This window comes from Haplochromis burtoni, unplaced genomic scaffold (assembly GCF_018398535.1).
Source record: "Haplochromis burtoni strain Fernald_Lab_line unplaced genomic scaffold, NCSU_Asbu1 Contig_279, whole genome shotgun sequence".
Classification (NCBI taxonomy): domain Eukaryota; kingdom Metazoa; phylum Chordata; class Actinopteri; order Cichliformes; family Cichlidae; genus Haplochromis; species Haplochromis burtoni.
Genome location: NW_024582640.1, coordinates 409,216 through 425,046, shown reverse-complemented (window position 1 = coordinate 425,046; position 15,831 = coordinate 409,216). Strand labels below are relative to the sequence as shown.

The window sequence follows — 15,831 nt, the reverse complement described above, 5'->3', positions numbered from 1 at the left end:
ACTCGCTTACGTCAATGTCATGAGACATTCTCGCAAAAAATCACGGTTTTAGTAACGCAGTAACGCAGCGTTCCTACAGGAAAGTAACGGTAATCTAATTACCATTTTTGCAATAGTAATCCCTTACTTTACTCGTTACCTGAAAAAAGTAATCAGATTACAGCGTTACTGCCCATCTCTGGATGTAACTACAGCTCATGCAGCACTATATGAATGACTAACCTCATATTGTGGATGGATTCTCTCAGTTGTTCTCCTGGCTGAAGTTTGGTCTGTTTACAGCATCCTGCCATGCCATTGCATTTGTCCCTGACCATTGAGAATCCTCACGTTAACTATTGAGTGGAAAAAAGTTAGCATGTTTATATTATGCTAACATAGCTGTGTCGCTAGCGGTCACGTAGCACATCATTATATACCAGCTAGCCAATCTTCAGTAGCCCTACAAACGTCACTGCTGTTTAGTTTTCTGTCTTCATTTATGTCGGAAGTGATAGCAGAGCTGTACGTTTTAATTTGTTTCCAAAATCCCTCAGTCAGGACATGCTATATTGTATTTATGTATGATGGAAGGTAGCGAGCTAACTTCCTGCTAATTTCTATCTCCGTTAAATGTCATAAATTCCGTTTTCATGGATGCCTGGATGTTAAACGTAATTGTTACACCTGGTAAAGCAGCCACACTGATCATTTTATCACAGATGAAAGAATTTAGACAGTTTTCAACTCTCAGTGATGCCGCAGTGCTTGTTTGACTTATGGACCTGCAGCGGAGTTTGAGCCCAGACACGGCTAATGATGTCAGACTTAAAGACCGGATAAGGTGCAGTTAGTGTACAGCTAGACCAGCCGCTGTCTTGCTGGCTAGCAGAGTTGTTGTTTGCTAATTTGTTAGCTGCCAGCTTTCTGTGACTGCGTAAACACAGCAGTTGCAACGGCAATAGTTTCTACACCGCTAATACCCGTTAGGCGGCCCGCGACGACAGCTGCCACTGATGCATTTGTCTTAATGTTAAGTATGCAAATTAAGAGCTAATAACCGAGCTGTTCCACTAAAGCAACACACCTGCACTCCTGTAGAGAGCTTGTGCTCGCCAAGATGTGCTGCATGATGAAGTAAGAGAAATAGGAAATATTAGTAGCCCACTGTGCTAGCTTTGCCCTGTAAGATGTAAAGGATAAGCCAAGTATTTCCTTTTATTTTGTGGAAAGGAAGTAGGCTAAAGCAGCTGAGGCAAATTATTAGACGACATATAAACGTACATTGCATACATGTATTTGGATTTTGGCATTTCACAGTTTCAAAACGGGTTTTTCCAAACAAACATTTGATATTATTGTAGCTGCAAGCATCTCGTATGCTAATTAGCAAAGCACCAGTTTCAGTTTGATTTCAATTACACCACTTCAGAACAAATCTCAAGGACCATGACTTATAATAATAATTATGATATAATCACTTGGCTTCGGTGCACCATTTGGTGACCACTGATTTAGATGCTTAAAACATAGTTGGTGTAAGACTGCTAATTATTGCAGCTTATACACACAAAAATTCAACCATATAGTGTAGCATTTATTCAAGTCCAATTTACACCTTAAAAAAATTTGGTTGCAGATTATTACGCCAATTCATCTTTGCTTAAAATTGAGAGATGACATTTTTGTGATATTTCTGCTTGGTTTAAGGACAATAACAAAGCAGGCTGATCAAAGATCTACAAATTTAAATTTTTCATTTGACTTAGAAGATTTTAATGCTCAGTGCAGACTTAATAAATGGTGAAGAGGGCCTTCTATCACTCTCGATCCGTCTCTGCCCATTTCTGATGAATGACAACCTAATTGCATGATGGATAATTTAATGGCACAGGGAAAGCCCCGGGATTAGAAGAAATTCTCCTCTCGATTCTATGCAAACTCTCATGTTAAGGCAAGCATTTCCACCATACATTAACCGCACACACACGTATGGCTGCGTGTGTCCATACATGATGTGTGCAGTGGCTTGGGAAGGTTGCACTTTGGCTTGCCTCCAGCTTTCCAGATTGATGGCACATTAAAGTGAAGGGCACGTTATGCACCTGTGCTTGTGTACCGCTGGGGAACAACACACAGGTAGACAGGATGCCGCAATCAGCAAGATGACTCACACACACACAAACACATGCATATACATATGAATTATGTGTGTGACATATAAAAGAAATTAACATAAAATCCTTTACATAAGAAACGTGTGTGCTGTAGGTTCCAGTTTAAGATTTACACAGTATTAAAACTACAGACCTGCCTAAAGAGGGTGATACACTGTAGACTGCAGCTCTTTTATCACCTGTGTGTATGTGTATGTGTATGTGTGTGTACTGCAAATGTAAACTGCAAGTCTGTCTATGCAATTTGCCACATTTCTTTCCAAAACAAGTACAGTAGTGTTTGTGTTACTGTGCACACATTGTGTACGTATCCGTTGGAGAGTTGTCTGAAAAGCTGTACCTGTTCAATGTCTGTACACTAACACAATCAATTATGATTATATAAGGAAGACATTTGCCTCTGCTGCCTCTCTATAGACACTCATAAGAGGCGTAATGCAGCATTATTCGTGCAGTGACTTGGAAACAGCACTGTAAATACAGTACAGGACAAGTGGTAAATATCTGTGGGGGTCCTGGGATTTGGTCCTGCGTGTGCTTGTGTCTCCCTGTGTTTGTGGCTGAATACGTTTCTCTTCACTGCAAAATACAAATATATTGGAAGCAGCCCTGTTTATCATACAGTATGCTGCCATATAGCCGCTCTTGCTCAGACATCAATAAAAGGGACACTTGATTCAGTATTACACTTCCATGAGGAATTTAGTTAAAATTGGAATGAAAGCAGCAGTAGTCCACTTGCCACACTGAGTTCTTTGGATGGATCATATGCCAGAAGCTCTGGATCTTGTAATTTAGGTTAATATCATTCATAGCAGTCTTAGAAGCCCCTGGCTGTTAAAGTCCAAACCCAGCTCATTGGGCAGGTTTTCTGTTATAAATTTACTTTGAATGACTTGTGCAAGCCGAAGTTTATGGACTGGAAACTAGATCACACTTTGGTTGGTATATAGTAGATTGCAAAAGTCTTGAACCACACTCTTTATATTTTTCTAGGAAAACAGGAGGTAGGTGCAGGGATTTGTTGAAAAACATGCTAACCTATAATAAAAAAGGTAAAAAAAAACTAAAAAAAACCCTGAACAACACAGCTTGAACTCTTCTAGACAGGTTTTCTTGTAATTTTTTTTAAGTGGTGTTCAATAATAGTTCTCCAGGCTTCTTAAAGGGTATTCAAAGCTCTTCTTTTCTTTCATTCTTTGTCAAGATAATCCCACACTGCTTTATTAATGTTGATGTCCAGGCTCTCAGTGATCAATGGTATGTTTTCCTCTTCAGGTATGCTTTAACTGGCAGCGTGTTTGGGATTGTCATGCTAATAAATGAAGCTATTCAAGCCCTGTGTCAGGTCTTTGCTGGATCTTTTGTCCTATTTCTTGAAGCTATGACTTTCTATGCTGTTCATGTGCTGCAGATAGTTCTTAGGCCTGCCACTTCTTCTTTTGGCCTTCACTTAACCAGTTTCTCAAATTTTGTAGGGACATTAGCCAATTAGCAAAACATGCTAAACTACTAGCAGATTAGCATGTTTTGCTAATCTGCTAAGAGCTCTTTAAGAATCATCTTGTTGGTAGTGGTATGTTTTTGTTGTTCATTCAATTAAAGGAAAATCGAACAAATTATATTTTTATGACAGGTTATTAGTAACAAAGTGCCCAAAAAAATAATTTAAAATTATTTGTTGTCAGTGCAACACAACACTGGTTCGTCCTTTTAGTTATTCCTCTGAAAATGATCATGTGCAAGGACTGGACTGGACTGATATAAGTGAAAAGAAATGTCCAAAGAAAAACTCTAAAAGACCTTCAGAAAGCCTGGAGATCTACTTCTTATGACCAGTTATAGAAGAAAACATAACAAGTCTAACCCCATGTTAGCAACATTTTAAAAGAATTATATAAAGAAGCTATAAAGAAAAGGGTTGCTCGTGTGTGCTGTGTGCTGATCTGCCACGGGCCAGAGCACCTGTCAGTAAATCCTACACCACCACCCTGTGATCAGAGTAAATTAACACGTAATCAGATACAGACGCAAGCAGAAAAGCATGCACACAGAGACTTTTCCCATAAGGCCAGCTTATCTTTGCACATCACTCGACAGCACTTTTGATGTGGTGCGTATGTGTTAGAATGAGAGGTTTATACACACAAACACACACACACAGAGTAAGAAAGGGAGATAAAAATGGCATCTGATTTCATGAGTTTTCTTTTGGAGAGCCTCACTTCGGTCAGGGACACTGTGTGGTGGAGCTGAAAGAGAGATCAGACTCCGAACGCGTGACCACGACATGTACGTGCGTGTGTGTTGTGTGCTTATGTGGATCTCCCTGCACTGCTGTGTGTCATCATGTTAGACAGAAGGGTCTCGTGCCACTTGATTGTTGCTGCAGTCGTACGTCTGTCTGCGTTCCCTGTACCCCTAAACTGTCATCGCCATGTGATGCACGTTTCGCCCGGCTCCGCACAGAGACCATGCGACAAATTGATTGCATATCAAATGCAAATGATGGCTTCGCTGCCCTCAGCATGTTAATATAATGGGTTAAACTACAAGCATTGATTAAAGGGACAGTCTTCCTGTAGGGGTTTGTGACATTGAGAAAGGCGATGTTGGGTTGGTGGTGATGGTGGTAGCGTTGGCTTGACGTTATTTGTTATTTGTTACTCGGGCTCTCAAGATGGTAAATCACAGTGTCTGATGCCAAAGCAGGATGTTGAGTATTAGGATTGATGAACTCAAACGTCTTCCCATGCACACACAAACACTGAGTTTCAGTTGTGTGTGATACGATCTCAACTGGAGGTCATTTGAAGAGCAACGTCTTCAGATCTGAAACTCATCGTGGCACTCGTTGCCCTGCTCTAATTACACTTTGACGCACTCAGTGCCTCACTGTGCCGTGTCGTGCCAACAAAATGCCATACAAGCAGCTCGCTTTATTCCTACTAGGGTAGGAACTACTAGACTTCATAAACCAAACGTGTCCCAATCAGCGCTCACCCACAGTTCAGACAGATACCAGATAAAATACAACACACACACACAGATACGGGCACTTCCACCAGAAATATTCGATTTTGTTTGATAATGATGATTGATGCTGATCCAAAAAAACTCTGCAGCAAAAACAAACGCCGGTTGTCTCCATAAATCAATTGTTTGGGAGGGGCGGGACTGAAAGCCCACATTGATCATCACACAGGGCAAATGTTAGCATCTCTGAATCATTTATTCTGGGCCCCATTTCATACACAACATCTGCCGCACTGGCAAAGACGGAGGGCAGAACCGGTTATAAAACAATGGATGTAATCAGCTTGCTAATGCACTGCATGAAGCATGTGGTAGTAGTAGTTTGGCTGACAGCAGATTGAAGGCTGGTTATCTCTAACTAACTGTCAGTAACAGAGAAACTGAAAATAAAAATGTGGTACACAAAAAGTGCTTTACGATGGCTCCTGTGAACTCGCACCACATGAAAAGCTGAATCAGAGGTTTTTCTGGTAACAATGTCTCCATTAAATCCATCCATCCATTTTTCTTTAACATGCAATTAATTCAAGTGATATCAGAGTGTGTTTTTGGGACCCTTGAAAGAGCTACAATATTTGAAGTGTTGTCTTTTAAACTCCTGTCTATAGTTGCATTTTAATAAACATGGGTCATTTTCTAATGTTGGGTAAGGACTGTGGTTTTAACCCTTTCACGCATAGTTGTCACTACAGTGGACAGCTATTCAAAGGCTGTTTTCTCCTATTTGTGTCAGTGTTGATGGTGCACTTGCACATAAACCATTACATTGGGCAATGATCTGTCACTCCATATCCTGCCACCCACTGGTCGTTTAATGTTACTATAGATGTATGACGTGTTTCATTGTAATTATTGTTATTTAACCCTTTCATGCATGAAATTCTGATTGTTGTTGTTATAATTGATGCATTAAAGGGTTAATTAAATAGACATGTTGTCTTTCCAGTCACTTTATCTGTAATGCCCAATAACATTGCAATTAAAATCCAGTTTACAACCTTGTAAAAACAACATTTTTGGTCTTTGTGGATAATAAGTTTGTTTTCTGATAGTGATAAATGCAACCTTGCGGTGGCGCACCAATGAGTGATGTCACAGTGGCAAGGTCTATCACATCCATACAGTCTATGGTGGGTTGAACTTTTATGAACTAGAATGTATCATCTGCTGAAAATTAGTACACCGGTATAATTTTAGAAGATAAAGCTGGTATAGGGCGTGCATCACACCCACTGGTGATCAGTTAACAACTCAACCACATGTTACATCACATGGATTCACAATAACAAGAGTCTCTCTAGTGTCCAGTGAATAAACAAAGAAAGGACCAAAGAAAAGATGATTAGACACAGGAAGACACTGAGAGACGGACAGTTATAAGAAAGCAAGATGTCCTTGAAAAGATAAGTGTATGTGTGTGTGGAGGAAGATCGGGGCGATCAAAGCTAAGAGAAAAAAAAGATAAAAAAAAGAGAGGTGAGATAGAGAGAGAAGGAGAAAGCTGATGGATTGACCAGCAGGAGGAGAGAGGGAGAACGCTGATAAAGAGAGAGACAAACAGAGAGGCAGAGAAAGAAATATAGTCCTCCCTCGTGTGGCCTGTCCAGAGTGTCCGGTCTACGAGGCAGTAAATCGCCCCGGTTCAATGTGTGCTCTCCAAACGCTGCCGCACGTTATTGATAAATCAGTGTGTGTTAATGAGAGGAGCTGATGTGCCCTGATGTATCACGACACAACAATGAGCCTCGGACACACTCACACACACACACACAGAGTCAGGCTGAAGTGTGCATGCCCACTACTGTCACACTGTCATTCCTCTTTTGTCTCTGATACAAATGCACGTAGATTTTCTGTCTCTGCTGCACACACACACACACCAATTTGCCGTTGCTGGATGAACACTTGGCCGCCGTGCTGCAGAAACAACTCCGAGTGTTATTCTATCCTGTTAACAGAAGAGAGGAGGGTTTCCACAGCAGCTCCAGCCGGCAGTCAGAGGACAAGACAAGCTATACTGGTTTCGCTTTGATATCCAATAGGCGGCTTAACATCCTCATTAGATCATATCAACCCTGCTTACACACACAAGCACAAAGCCGGGGTGAAATTATCTCTCTCCTACACACTCTACCTAAATTATCATAAAATCTCATCATTTGTTTGTGTTTGTCCCTGTATGAGTGTGTGGGTTTGTATGTTTGTACTTGAAATTGTGTCTCTGCTCAGGGTGGTTTGTGTATGTGTAAGTGTGTGTGTTTGTGTGGGGCAAGATGACCTTGTTATAAGCTGAGTGGGCTGTAGTGCTGGGGCATCATTAGTATGGTTTAGGTGAGGGTTAGAGGGTGTGTGTGTGTGCGTGCGTGTGTGTGTGTGTGTGTGGAGGTGCAGGAGTGAGATAGCGGGAGACGTGGGGTGACAGTAGAAGAGGGAAGGTAAGGGGGAGATGTATGTGGGTCGGGCCAGGACACACAAACACACGTCACTCCGGCCGTCACTACAGCACAGGTACAAAGCGAATGTTTGAGGACACATACGTGCGCACACACACACAATTGTTTCAGAGTACACCTCCTCCTCTCCTGCAATAGCCTCAAATGGTCTTCAACAAAGGGAACCTGAAGTATCCAGTCACAATGTAGTGACGTACTAGCAGAGAGCGGTTGACACACGATAGCGTAAACACGCACGCTTACAGGCATACGGAAAGACTGAGGTGCACGTTTGAGGTGTCTGTGGAGAGTCCCTGACACACTGGTCTGTAAATACGGTGGGCAGATTGTTAAACTGGCACACAGCAGCTCATCTGTGCTGACTCATGCCACACAACTCTCTAGATTTGAAGTTTTCCATCGGTTAATGTATTCAAAATGGCACTACAAGATTACATAATTAAATGAGCTCTGGTAGGCTGAATAAATCATTTCACTAATGCTTTCTGCTTACTTATAGGATATGGCATTTTGTGTGCTTCGTCAAAGGATTGAATCCCCACCTAAATTTGCACCAAGCTGTGTAATCTCCTTTGGGGTTCCCTGGAAAAGACCTGCAGCACATCATAAGTGGTATCAAAACTACCAACCTTACCACATTTTTTTCCAATAGGTTGTATCAGAACATTCAACAATAACTCAAGCTGTGTAACATTCGCTATAGAGTAGGAAGCAAAGATAGATTAACTTCCAGGTTCTTAAAGGTAAAGTCAATGTAGAAGCACTTTAACCCTGCAATCTCTTCAATAACCAGCAGACTAGTAATATTGGCTTTATTTTTAAACACACAACAAGACCCATCAAACATTTTAGACTTCCTGGGACTAAAAAGGTCCAGTTACTTCAGATGGAAACAAGTAAGGATGACAGAGACCGATTTTTAATGAACAATGGAAAAAACAAGGAGAAAAAGCAGCACAGATCACTTTGCAAGTGGTCTGATGTTACAACGTTGGCTCAGAGTTAAAGATTCACTGCTGCTTTCCGGTGAGTTGTGGACTAACGTGTAACTTGAGTGAGTTAATGGTGCTCTGGGGTTGATCAGTGTTTCTCTACCTGCCTTGGGGATACTTGCACATGTGCACCTTATTCATAAGTTCATGTGTTTAGCTTCTTTTTTTTTTTTACTGTGAAAGCTCTCGTGTTGTAATATGTCTGTAGTTAAATCTGGGCTGAATTTTAATTTAACAGTCTCAGAGTTAAAAGAAACCAATAAAAGGTAACCAGAGCCAAAGGAGCTCATGTCAGATAACAGCGACCAATGAAAATACATGACTATTCAACAGACTGTAAGCCACAGCATGCAGAATAAGCCAAAAGAAGGCAAATGAAGCCCATGGAAACAATGGAAGGCAGTTGGAAGCAAAGTGAAGGTAAGCTGTAAGCAAGCTGGTCTGAAGTGATGCCAGGAGGAGGAAGAAGAGGAGGAGGTAGAGGCCACAGCTCGAGAATATTCCAGTTGTTTATTCCTGGCCAGGGGTCAACTGTAGCCTCGGGTAAATCTCTGAGAGGGAGGGAGAAACTCACACACGATGAGGATTCAAACTCGCACTCACCAGCTAGCATACACACAGACACACGGGGGGGTCCATGACACATGCACACATGATGAAGATATCTTGTCACACACGGTGCTCATCACAGGCTTCTGTAGATCATAACTTGAAATGGAGAAGCTGGTAATGTGTCTCAAACCACAGCCTCCATACGTGCCCGTGATTACGATAATAAATCCACAGGAGTGTGAGAAGCAGTGAAGCCAGCAGGATGTAAATGGCTTTAAACAATGGGAATGGTAGCGCACGTGGCCTTTTCCCGAGGAGCTGGCACTGCCACGGCCTGTCCAACATATTTTACAACCATAATTATAATATAGAGAGCAGCTGCCTCTATGGCAGATGCTGCTTCACACGCCAGAGGTTTCCCTACGTAATTATCACAAAGAACTCGGCATACCGCTAATAAATATCACACAGGTGCACAGGAACATGCATACTTTGCACAGAGTAGCAATAAAGGACAGCGGAGGGCAAGTAAACGGGAAAAGGCAACGTCCAAACTGGTCAGTCGACAATCACATCCGGTCACACACACAACTGTTCAGATTGTCTAAAGTTTTATTAATAATGTGAAACATAGTAATGACAGCAGAATGTTGATATTCCTCAATGTAGTTCCCAGTCATCTGAGTTCAATTAGATGCTTAAAAAATATAAGAAAGACAAATAATTAAATATACAATTAAGTTTTATGATCCCCAAATCCCTAATCTATGGAAGCCCATTTCTGCCACTAAAAAAAAAAAAGTATCTATAACTCAAAATTTCAAGTTATTTTCTTGAAATTTTGACTTACTTTTCTCAAAATTTCGAGTTAATAACTCAAAATTTTGAGTTAGCACTGCCAATCAGTAATTACGTGAATGATGTCATTTCCTTATTACCCGGAAGCTGAAGCCCTCAGCTGCAAATGCTACAGCTAAGCTATCAGTATTAGAGCCAGTCATGAAAGCACAAATTGCTGATTATCTTCAGCGTGGCTTCACAAGTGATGAAATCCTTGTGTTATTAGCTGAATTAAATGGCATTACTATCAGCAAACGTTCTCTCGAAAGCACCAATTTGTTGTGATCCGGTTTTGAGGGGGCATTCCATGCCCCCTCAAAACCGGACTGGCAGAGCTAACTCAAATTTTCAAGTTACTTTTCTCAAAACGAAAAGTAACTTGAAATTTTAAGTTAATAAGTCAAAATTTCGAGAAAGATAACTCGAAATTCGAGTTATCGATATGTTTTTAATTCCATACTAATCTGATGGTAGGGTTAAATCTGAAAAAAAAAAAATCAAGGCACAAATATAATAAAATGACATACCTGAAAAATGATGTGCTTCATCTATTTTGTTTTTTTCCCCTGTCTCTAAAGCATATGTGGCTAGCTCTAACCTCAGAGTTACACCTATTCCTAATCCTTTGTTAATTCAGTGAGGCTCAAGGCTCAAGTAAGTCAGTCGACCAGTTGACCAGTGTTGCCACCTTAGCGACTTTTTTTCTAAAAAGTGACTAGCAACAAATCTGGCGACTTTTTCTGGTGTTATTGGAGACTTATTTATGACGACTTTTTGATGTGAAAGCGCGTATCACTCTTACAGTCAACAAGCGGCGGGTACTGCCGTGGGCACCTTGCCTGTGCCAAAGCGCTATCAGGGCAGGAGATGTTCACACCAATGCATCCAAACTGCAAATGAATCGCGCACTGACTGTAACACAGTCAGTTCTTCTTTTGCTGTTATGTGGATCACAAGGCTTAAAACTACTTATAAACACACACACAAAGTAACTCTACCAGAGTGCCTATTTCGGGTCACTTCTGCCAGTCCAAGCCCGGATAAAGGAGCAGGGTTGGAATTGTGACATTAAAAAACAATAACTGCTAAAAGAAATTTAATTTGTAGTTCTAAATAAATTCTAAGTGCATTTAGGACATTTTTTACTCACTTTATGTCTCTTCCACGATGTCATTTCTCTCTCCAACAACGTAGGTTACAATTACATTAGCATGACCAATTATGCAAATTAGGCGATGACGTCATTTAGCGACTTCTAGCGACTTTTAGGACAGCCAATAGCGATTTTCCTTACTGAGGAGTTGGCAACACTGCCAGTGACCAAGTCCACTCCACTTGTACGTGTGCCTGTGTTTCACGACCCAGTCCTGCCTCTCTTTATCTAAATTTAGAAAAGTATTTTCTAACAGACCCCAAAGGTTTATATCAGGGGCACAAACCCTCTTGTGCAACTTGTGCAGCAAGGTCACCCTAATCAAACAAATCAACTGTTTAGTTCAGTGTGAAAAAAAAACTTGCAAACAAGACATGTTAGTCCAAAGTGTGTTTAACCTGTTTTGAAGGAAGCACAGGGAGAGTAATGGCTGTCAGAATTACAAATGAGAGACCTCTTGACATTTTTACTTCCCAGTAAATCACTGCATGCATGGGCCACATTTACCGTAGGCTTGCAGATTACCAGAGTGTGTGTGCGTGTCTGTGTCAGTGTATGAGTGTGAATGTGTCCACATGCACCCTGACAAAGTCATCACTAAAGTCACAGCACAGGTTGGCTGATGCCTGTGGTGAGTGTTACAGAGCTGAGTGTATTAGCTGGAATTTACTCTGTCCATTTCCTGTACGAGCCCTGTTACAATAAACACAGGACATGTTGGGTACAGCTACCAGGAAGATGGGCTGGAATGTTTCCCAGATTCAGATTAAGTCCTGAACTCTGAAATTACAGGCTTTACAGCTGAGGATTAATCTGTCGTCTGGCAAGTCAACTAAAATTCAGTTATCCAGCAAACAGAGCAAAGAAAAAGAGGGGATTGGGTGGGGGTTACAGAGGGGAAGTGCCAAACTGGAAAAGGGGATTTGAATGAGGAAGGCCTTTACAAACTCACCTGGTCTTTTCTCCATTTTTCTCCCTCGACTGCCACATAATCGAACTTTTGATATTAATATGAGGATTTGCTTCTGGCAAAGTGACTTGTTGCTCTTCGGGCAGGGCTTTCGCTTGCTGGCGATCTGCCGGTTTGCCTGGGGGTCCTTGACCTCCCTGCGCTGGCGGATGAGGGAACTGGCAAGAGCGGCCATCTTCCCAGTGCTGACCCAGCTGCCCCCTCACCAGCCTCTGGCGGCTCGGTGGCACCCAGGTGTCGGGGGGTACCGTGGGCCACCCCCCTGCCCACTCACCCAGGGCGACGGAGCACCACTGAGGGAGGGGTGCAGAGCGGAGGAGGGGGCTTCCTAGGACGAATCAACTGGGAGGGAACAGAAAAAGAAGGAGAGGAAGGGAGGAAGAGTTGGAGGTGGAGGAAAGAGAAGGGTGGATCCTTTAAAAGCCCTCCCAAGTCTGACAACCACTGCTCACGGAGGTTTGGATGAGTGGTCGTTTGCCTTTATATGTCCTTCTGGGATTTGTGCGTTGTGGTTGGGAGACCGATTCAAGTAAAGCTTTCACATGTCACTCTACCTCTGCCAGGACGAGTCATGTTGTTATCCACCCAAATTCCAGTGCAGTGTAGCCGCTATCCCTCTGACACCTCTGTCCCACTCTAAGAGTACTCCAAGCACAAATGAAGTTTGTCTCAAAACGGGACTCGTCGCATTATAAAACCAGAACCATTAAAAAAACGATGAAATTTAGTCCTCTTCACCTGCTCAGTCCCAAAAATAAGAAGCCTGATGCTGTTCACTGGGACAAAAAAGGGGTCCACACATTAACTCTCCAAAATGACAGGAGTATCACTGTTGGGACAGCCTGTGACTCCCGTCCTTTCTTTGCCTTCACCTGTAAAAATTCTCCACCTCGAACACAGTCAGAGCAAGAGAAGTAGAGGAAGAAGTAGTGACTGTCCGACCTGAGGTATCAGCTCTGCAAGCTGATGAAGGGATGCGGCTTCTGCTGAACGGAGCGCGGCTTGTTTCCTCGGCATCTTTCAGGCTCCCCTGGCATCCCCGTCGCGTTCACCCGCGCCCTGAGAGAAGACAGGGAAAAAGACGGAGACTTGACAAATCCAGCATTTCCCAGAGATAGAGGTGACATTCATGAACGAGAGAGCGTGGGGACAGAGAGACAGACAGCGACACAGAGGGGGGGAAAGAGAGAGAGAGAGAGGGAGGGAAAGAAAGAGAGGGAGGGAGTGCAGTGAGTCTATCTATCCCTCCTGTCGGATCAGGCTCTCCAACTCTAACAGCAGCGCACTACACCACAGCAGAGCGGAGCGCTGTGTCCTTCAGAAACTCATGCCACTTCACAGCGGGGGGGAAGAGAGATGAATGAATAGAGGGAGACAGAGAGAGACGGTGGGAGGGAGAGGTGATGAGGAGAAGGGAGTGACAGAGGAAGGGGGGGGGGGGTGTGCAAGCAGGTAGCTCTGCCTTACGGTGGGTGCTGTGTTGCCGGTGCGCGTGCAAAAGTGTCTACTGGTGGGTGACAGCAGTGTGGTGTGGTTCTGCCGAGTCCACCTGCACAGTCCGCGTCCGTGTGAGAGGAAAGTCTGTGTCTCCGGTATAAGGCTTCTCTCAGCCCGATTGCACACGTGCAAGGGAGTGAATATGGGAGATAGGTGTGTGTGCATGTGTATACACTGTGAAGGTGTACGGGTGCGAGGGTGTGTGACACAGATGACCAGCATGTCGTGTAAATGTGAGTGTGCATGTGTGACTCGCTTTCCGGCATGTTCCCGTTCACAGTGCATTCACCGAGCGTGTGCTGGCAGCGTGCTTCACACGCTCAATCCCTCCCTCCTCTCGCTCTGTCTGTCTCTTGCTCTCTCTCACACACACACACACACACAGACACTCCCTCCCTCACTCTTTCTCAAATCTATTTCCCTAAACCCTCCCCTTTGCTCCTCTTCTTCCCTCCCTTTTCTCCTCCCCCTCTGTCATTCAGATCTCTCCTTCTACGTCTGAGATTCACCGTCGCCTCCTCCCCTATCTCCCATCTATCACCTCTCATATGTTATACCAGTTCAGACCAAGCCACCTCCACTCCACAACATTTAAAGTGATGTTACCTTAAAGAGTCCAACTAAGCAAGGTTGTCGGTGCTGCGTTCTCCGCCGTGATGAGGACATACAGATGCTGTGACACATAGCCTGATTCAGTCAGGACCTCCTATCTCTGCCGTCATGTTATCTGCACACAAACACAACATCACATAGTTATGGGGTCATATCACGCAGAATGAAACGAGAGTGTTTACACCCAGACTTTGGTTAATGGGCCTAAATTGCACTGTAAGGTTTTGTACAGACACCAGTATGGAAGACAGGCTAGACAGCTAGCTCATTAAACGCTCTGGTAAAGTACATTAAACATCATGTAAATTTACCCAGAACTCACTTTTCTCAACTTAGAACAGGCAGATACTCACTTTTAATGCCGTGGCTAACAAGACGCTGTCTGTTCTTCTTAGTTTCCATTTTCTGTAATTCAGGCTGGAGCTCAGTTTCCTCCAGCTCAAGCACAACACTCAAACGCTCCACGCGTAGCATTTCTGATAGCATTTGTTCGTTCTTCCAATAAGAATTAATTATTGACCCATAGTGTCCCGGTTTCTTACCAAACTGACCATATTGAACTAATGCACATTCTCAGACATGTGCAGTTAACCTGAACAAAGACAAAAAAAATGTAAAAAATAAAATATTAATATATTTGATGAATTGCCTTGAAATTATGTATTCATGGAACAATGGACCAGCTTGCTAACCTTTCAAGGATACTTGAGGGTGTGTGGTAGTTTGTCCAGTCAGCCTACTTTGTGGCCTTGGAGAAGGAATTCAATCAAATCAGTTGGAAAGTTGGTTCGGGAGCATGTTTTGGTGCTGTTAGACCCGTTGGGTGTCAGTGTCCAACTGTTATTTCTTGCAAAACCTTCACAGACAGGATTTCTGGACACAGCCAGGGCCTAGAAGGTATTAGGTTTGGTGGTGTCAGGATGATATCTATGCTTTGTGGATGATGTGGTCCTGTTGACTTTGTTGAGCGATGTAGCTGAGTATAAAGATGTTGGTATACTCTACCTGAGTGCTCGAAGCACTTGTACAACTTGCTGTATTTAAACTACCACACTTTCCCTGCCCTCAATGCTTTTTCTAAATAAGTACTTTCTCTCTAACATTCACACTCTGAAGGATTCATTGGAGAGCAACTTCGGGTTAGGGATCGAAAAACCAGCCTTTCAATTATCAGATGATCTGCTCAACCTCCTAAACCAGAACTGGCACATCATCTCAGGAGCTTGATCAGGTGTGTCCTCAGAGTTTGTTTTTGGGTTAGTTGGTTTTTTGTTTGTTGGTTTTTTGTCATTATTCTGCATATAAAGACTGAGGTCTATTATAAGTATTCTGTGGTACTGGCCTACATACTTGAAAAAACTTTGGCCACACCAATAAACACAAGTTCACTGTATGTGCGCTATCTGCCTATTAGTTTGGGCTCGCCAGCCACTTTGTTGGAAATGCTGTTATGTCCAGCTTCTATCTAGCATACATGGTAGATGTGAAAATGGTCAAATAAAGTCTTTGAGCATTATGACCTTGAGTAGTATTTTTTGGGTGACGCTTCTGATGTTCCATCAATGATGCC

At 42.9% G+C, this 15,831-nt stretch overlaps 1 protein-coding gene across 1 annotated transcript in view; it reads right to left on the bottom strand.

Annotated features, from left to right (window-relative positions):
- Positions 1–13,511, bottom strand: part of fgf11a (fibroblast growth factor 11a) — a 105,438-nt gene extending 91,927 nt beyond the window's left edge. The window contains exon 1 of the mRNA XM_005940220.2: positions 12,135–13,511. Coding sequence (XP_005940282.1) covers positions 12,135–12,327 — 193 coding nt within the window. The 5' untranslated portion in view covers positions 12,328–13,511. The remainder of the gene's footprint in view (positions 1–12,134) is intronic.
- Between the last annotated feature and the right edge of the window lie 2,320 nt (positions 13,512–15,831).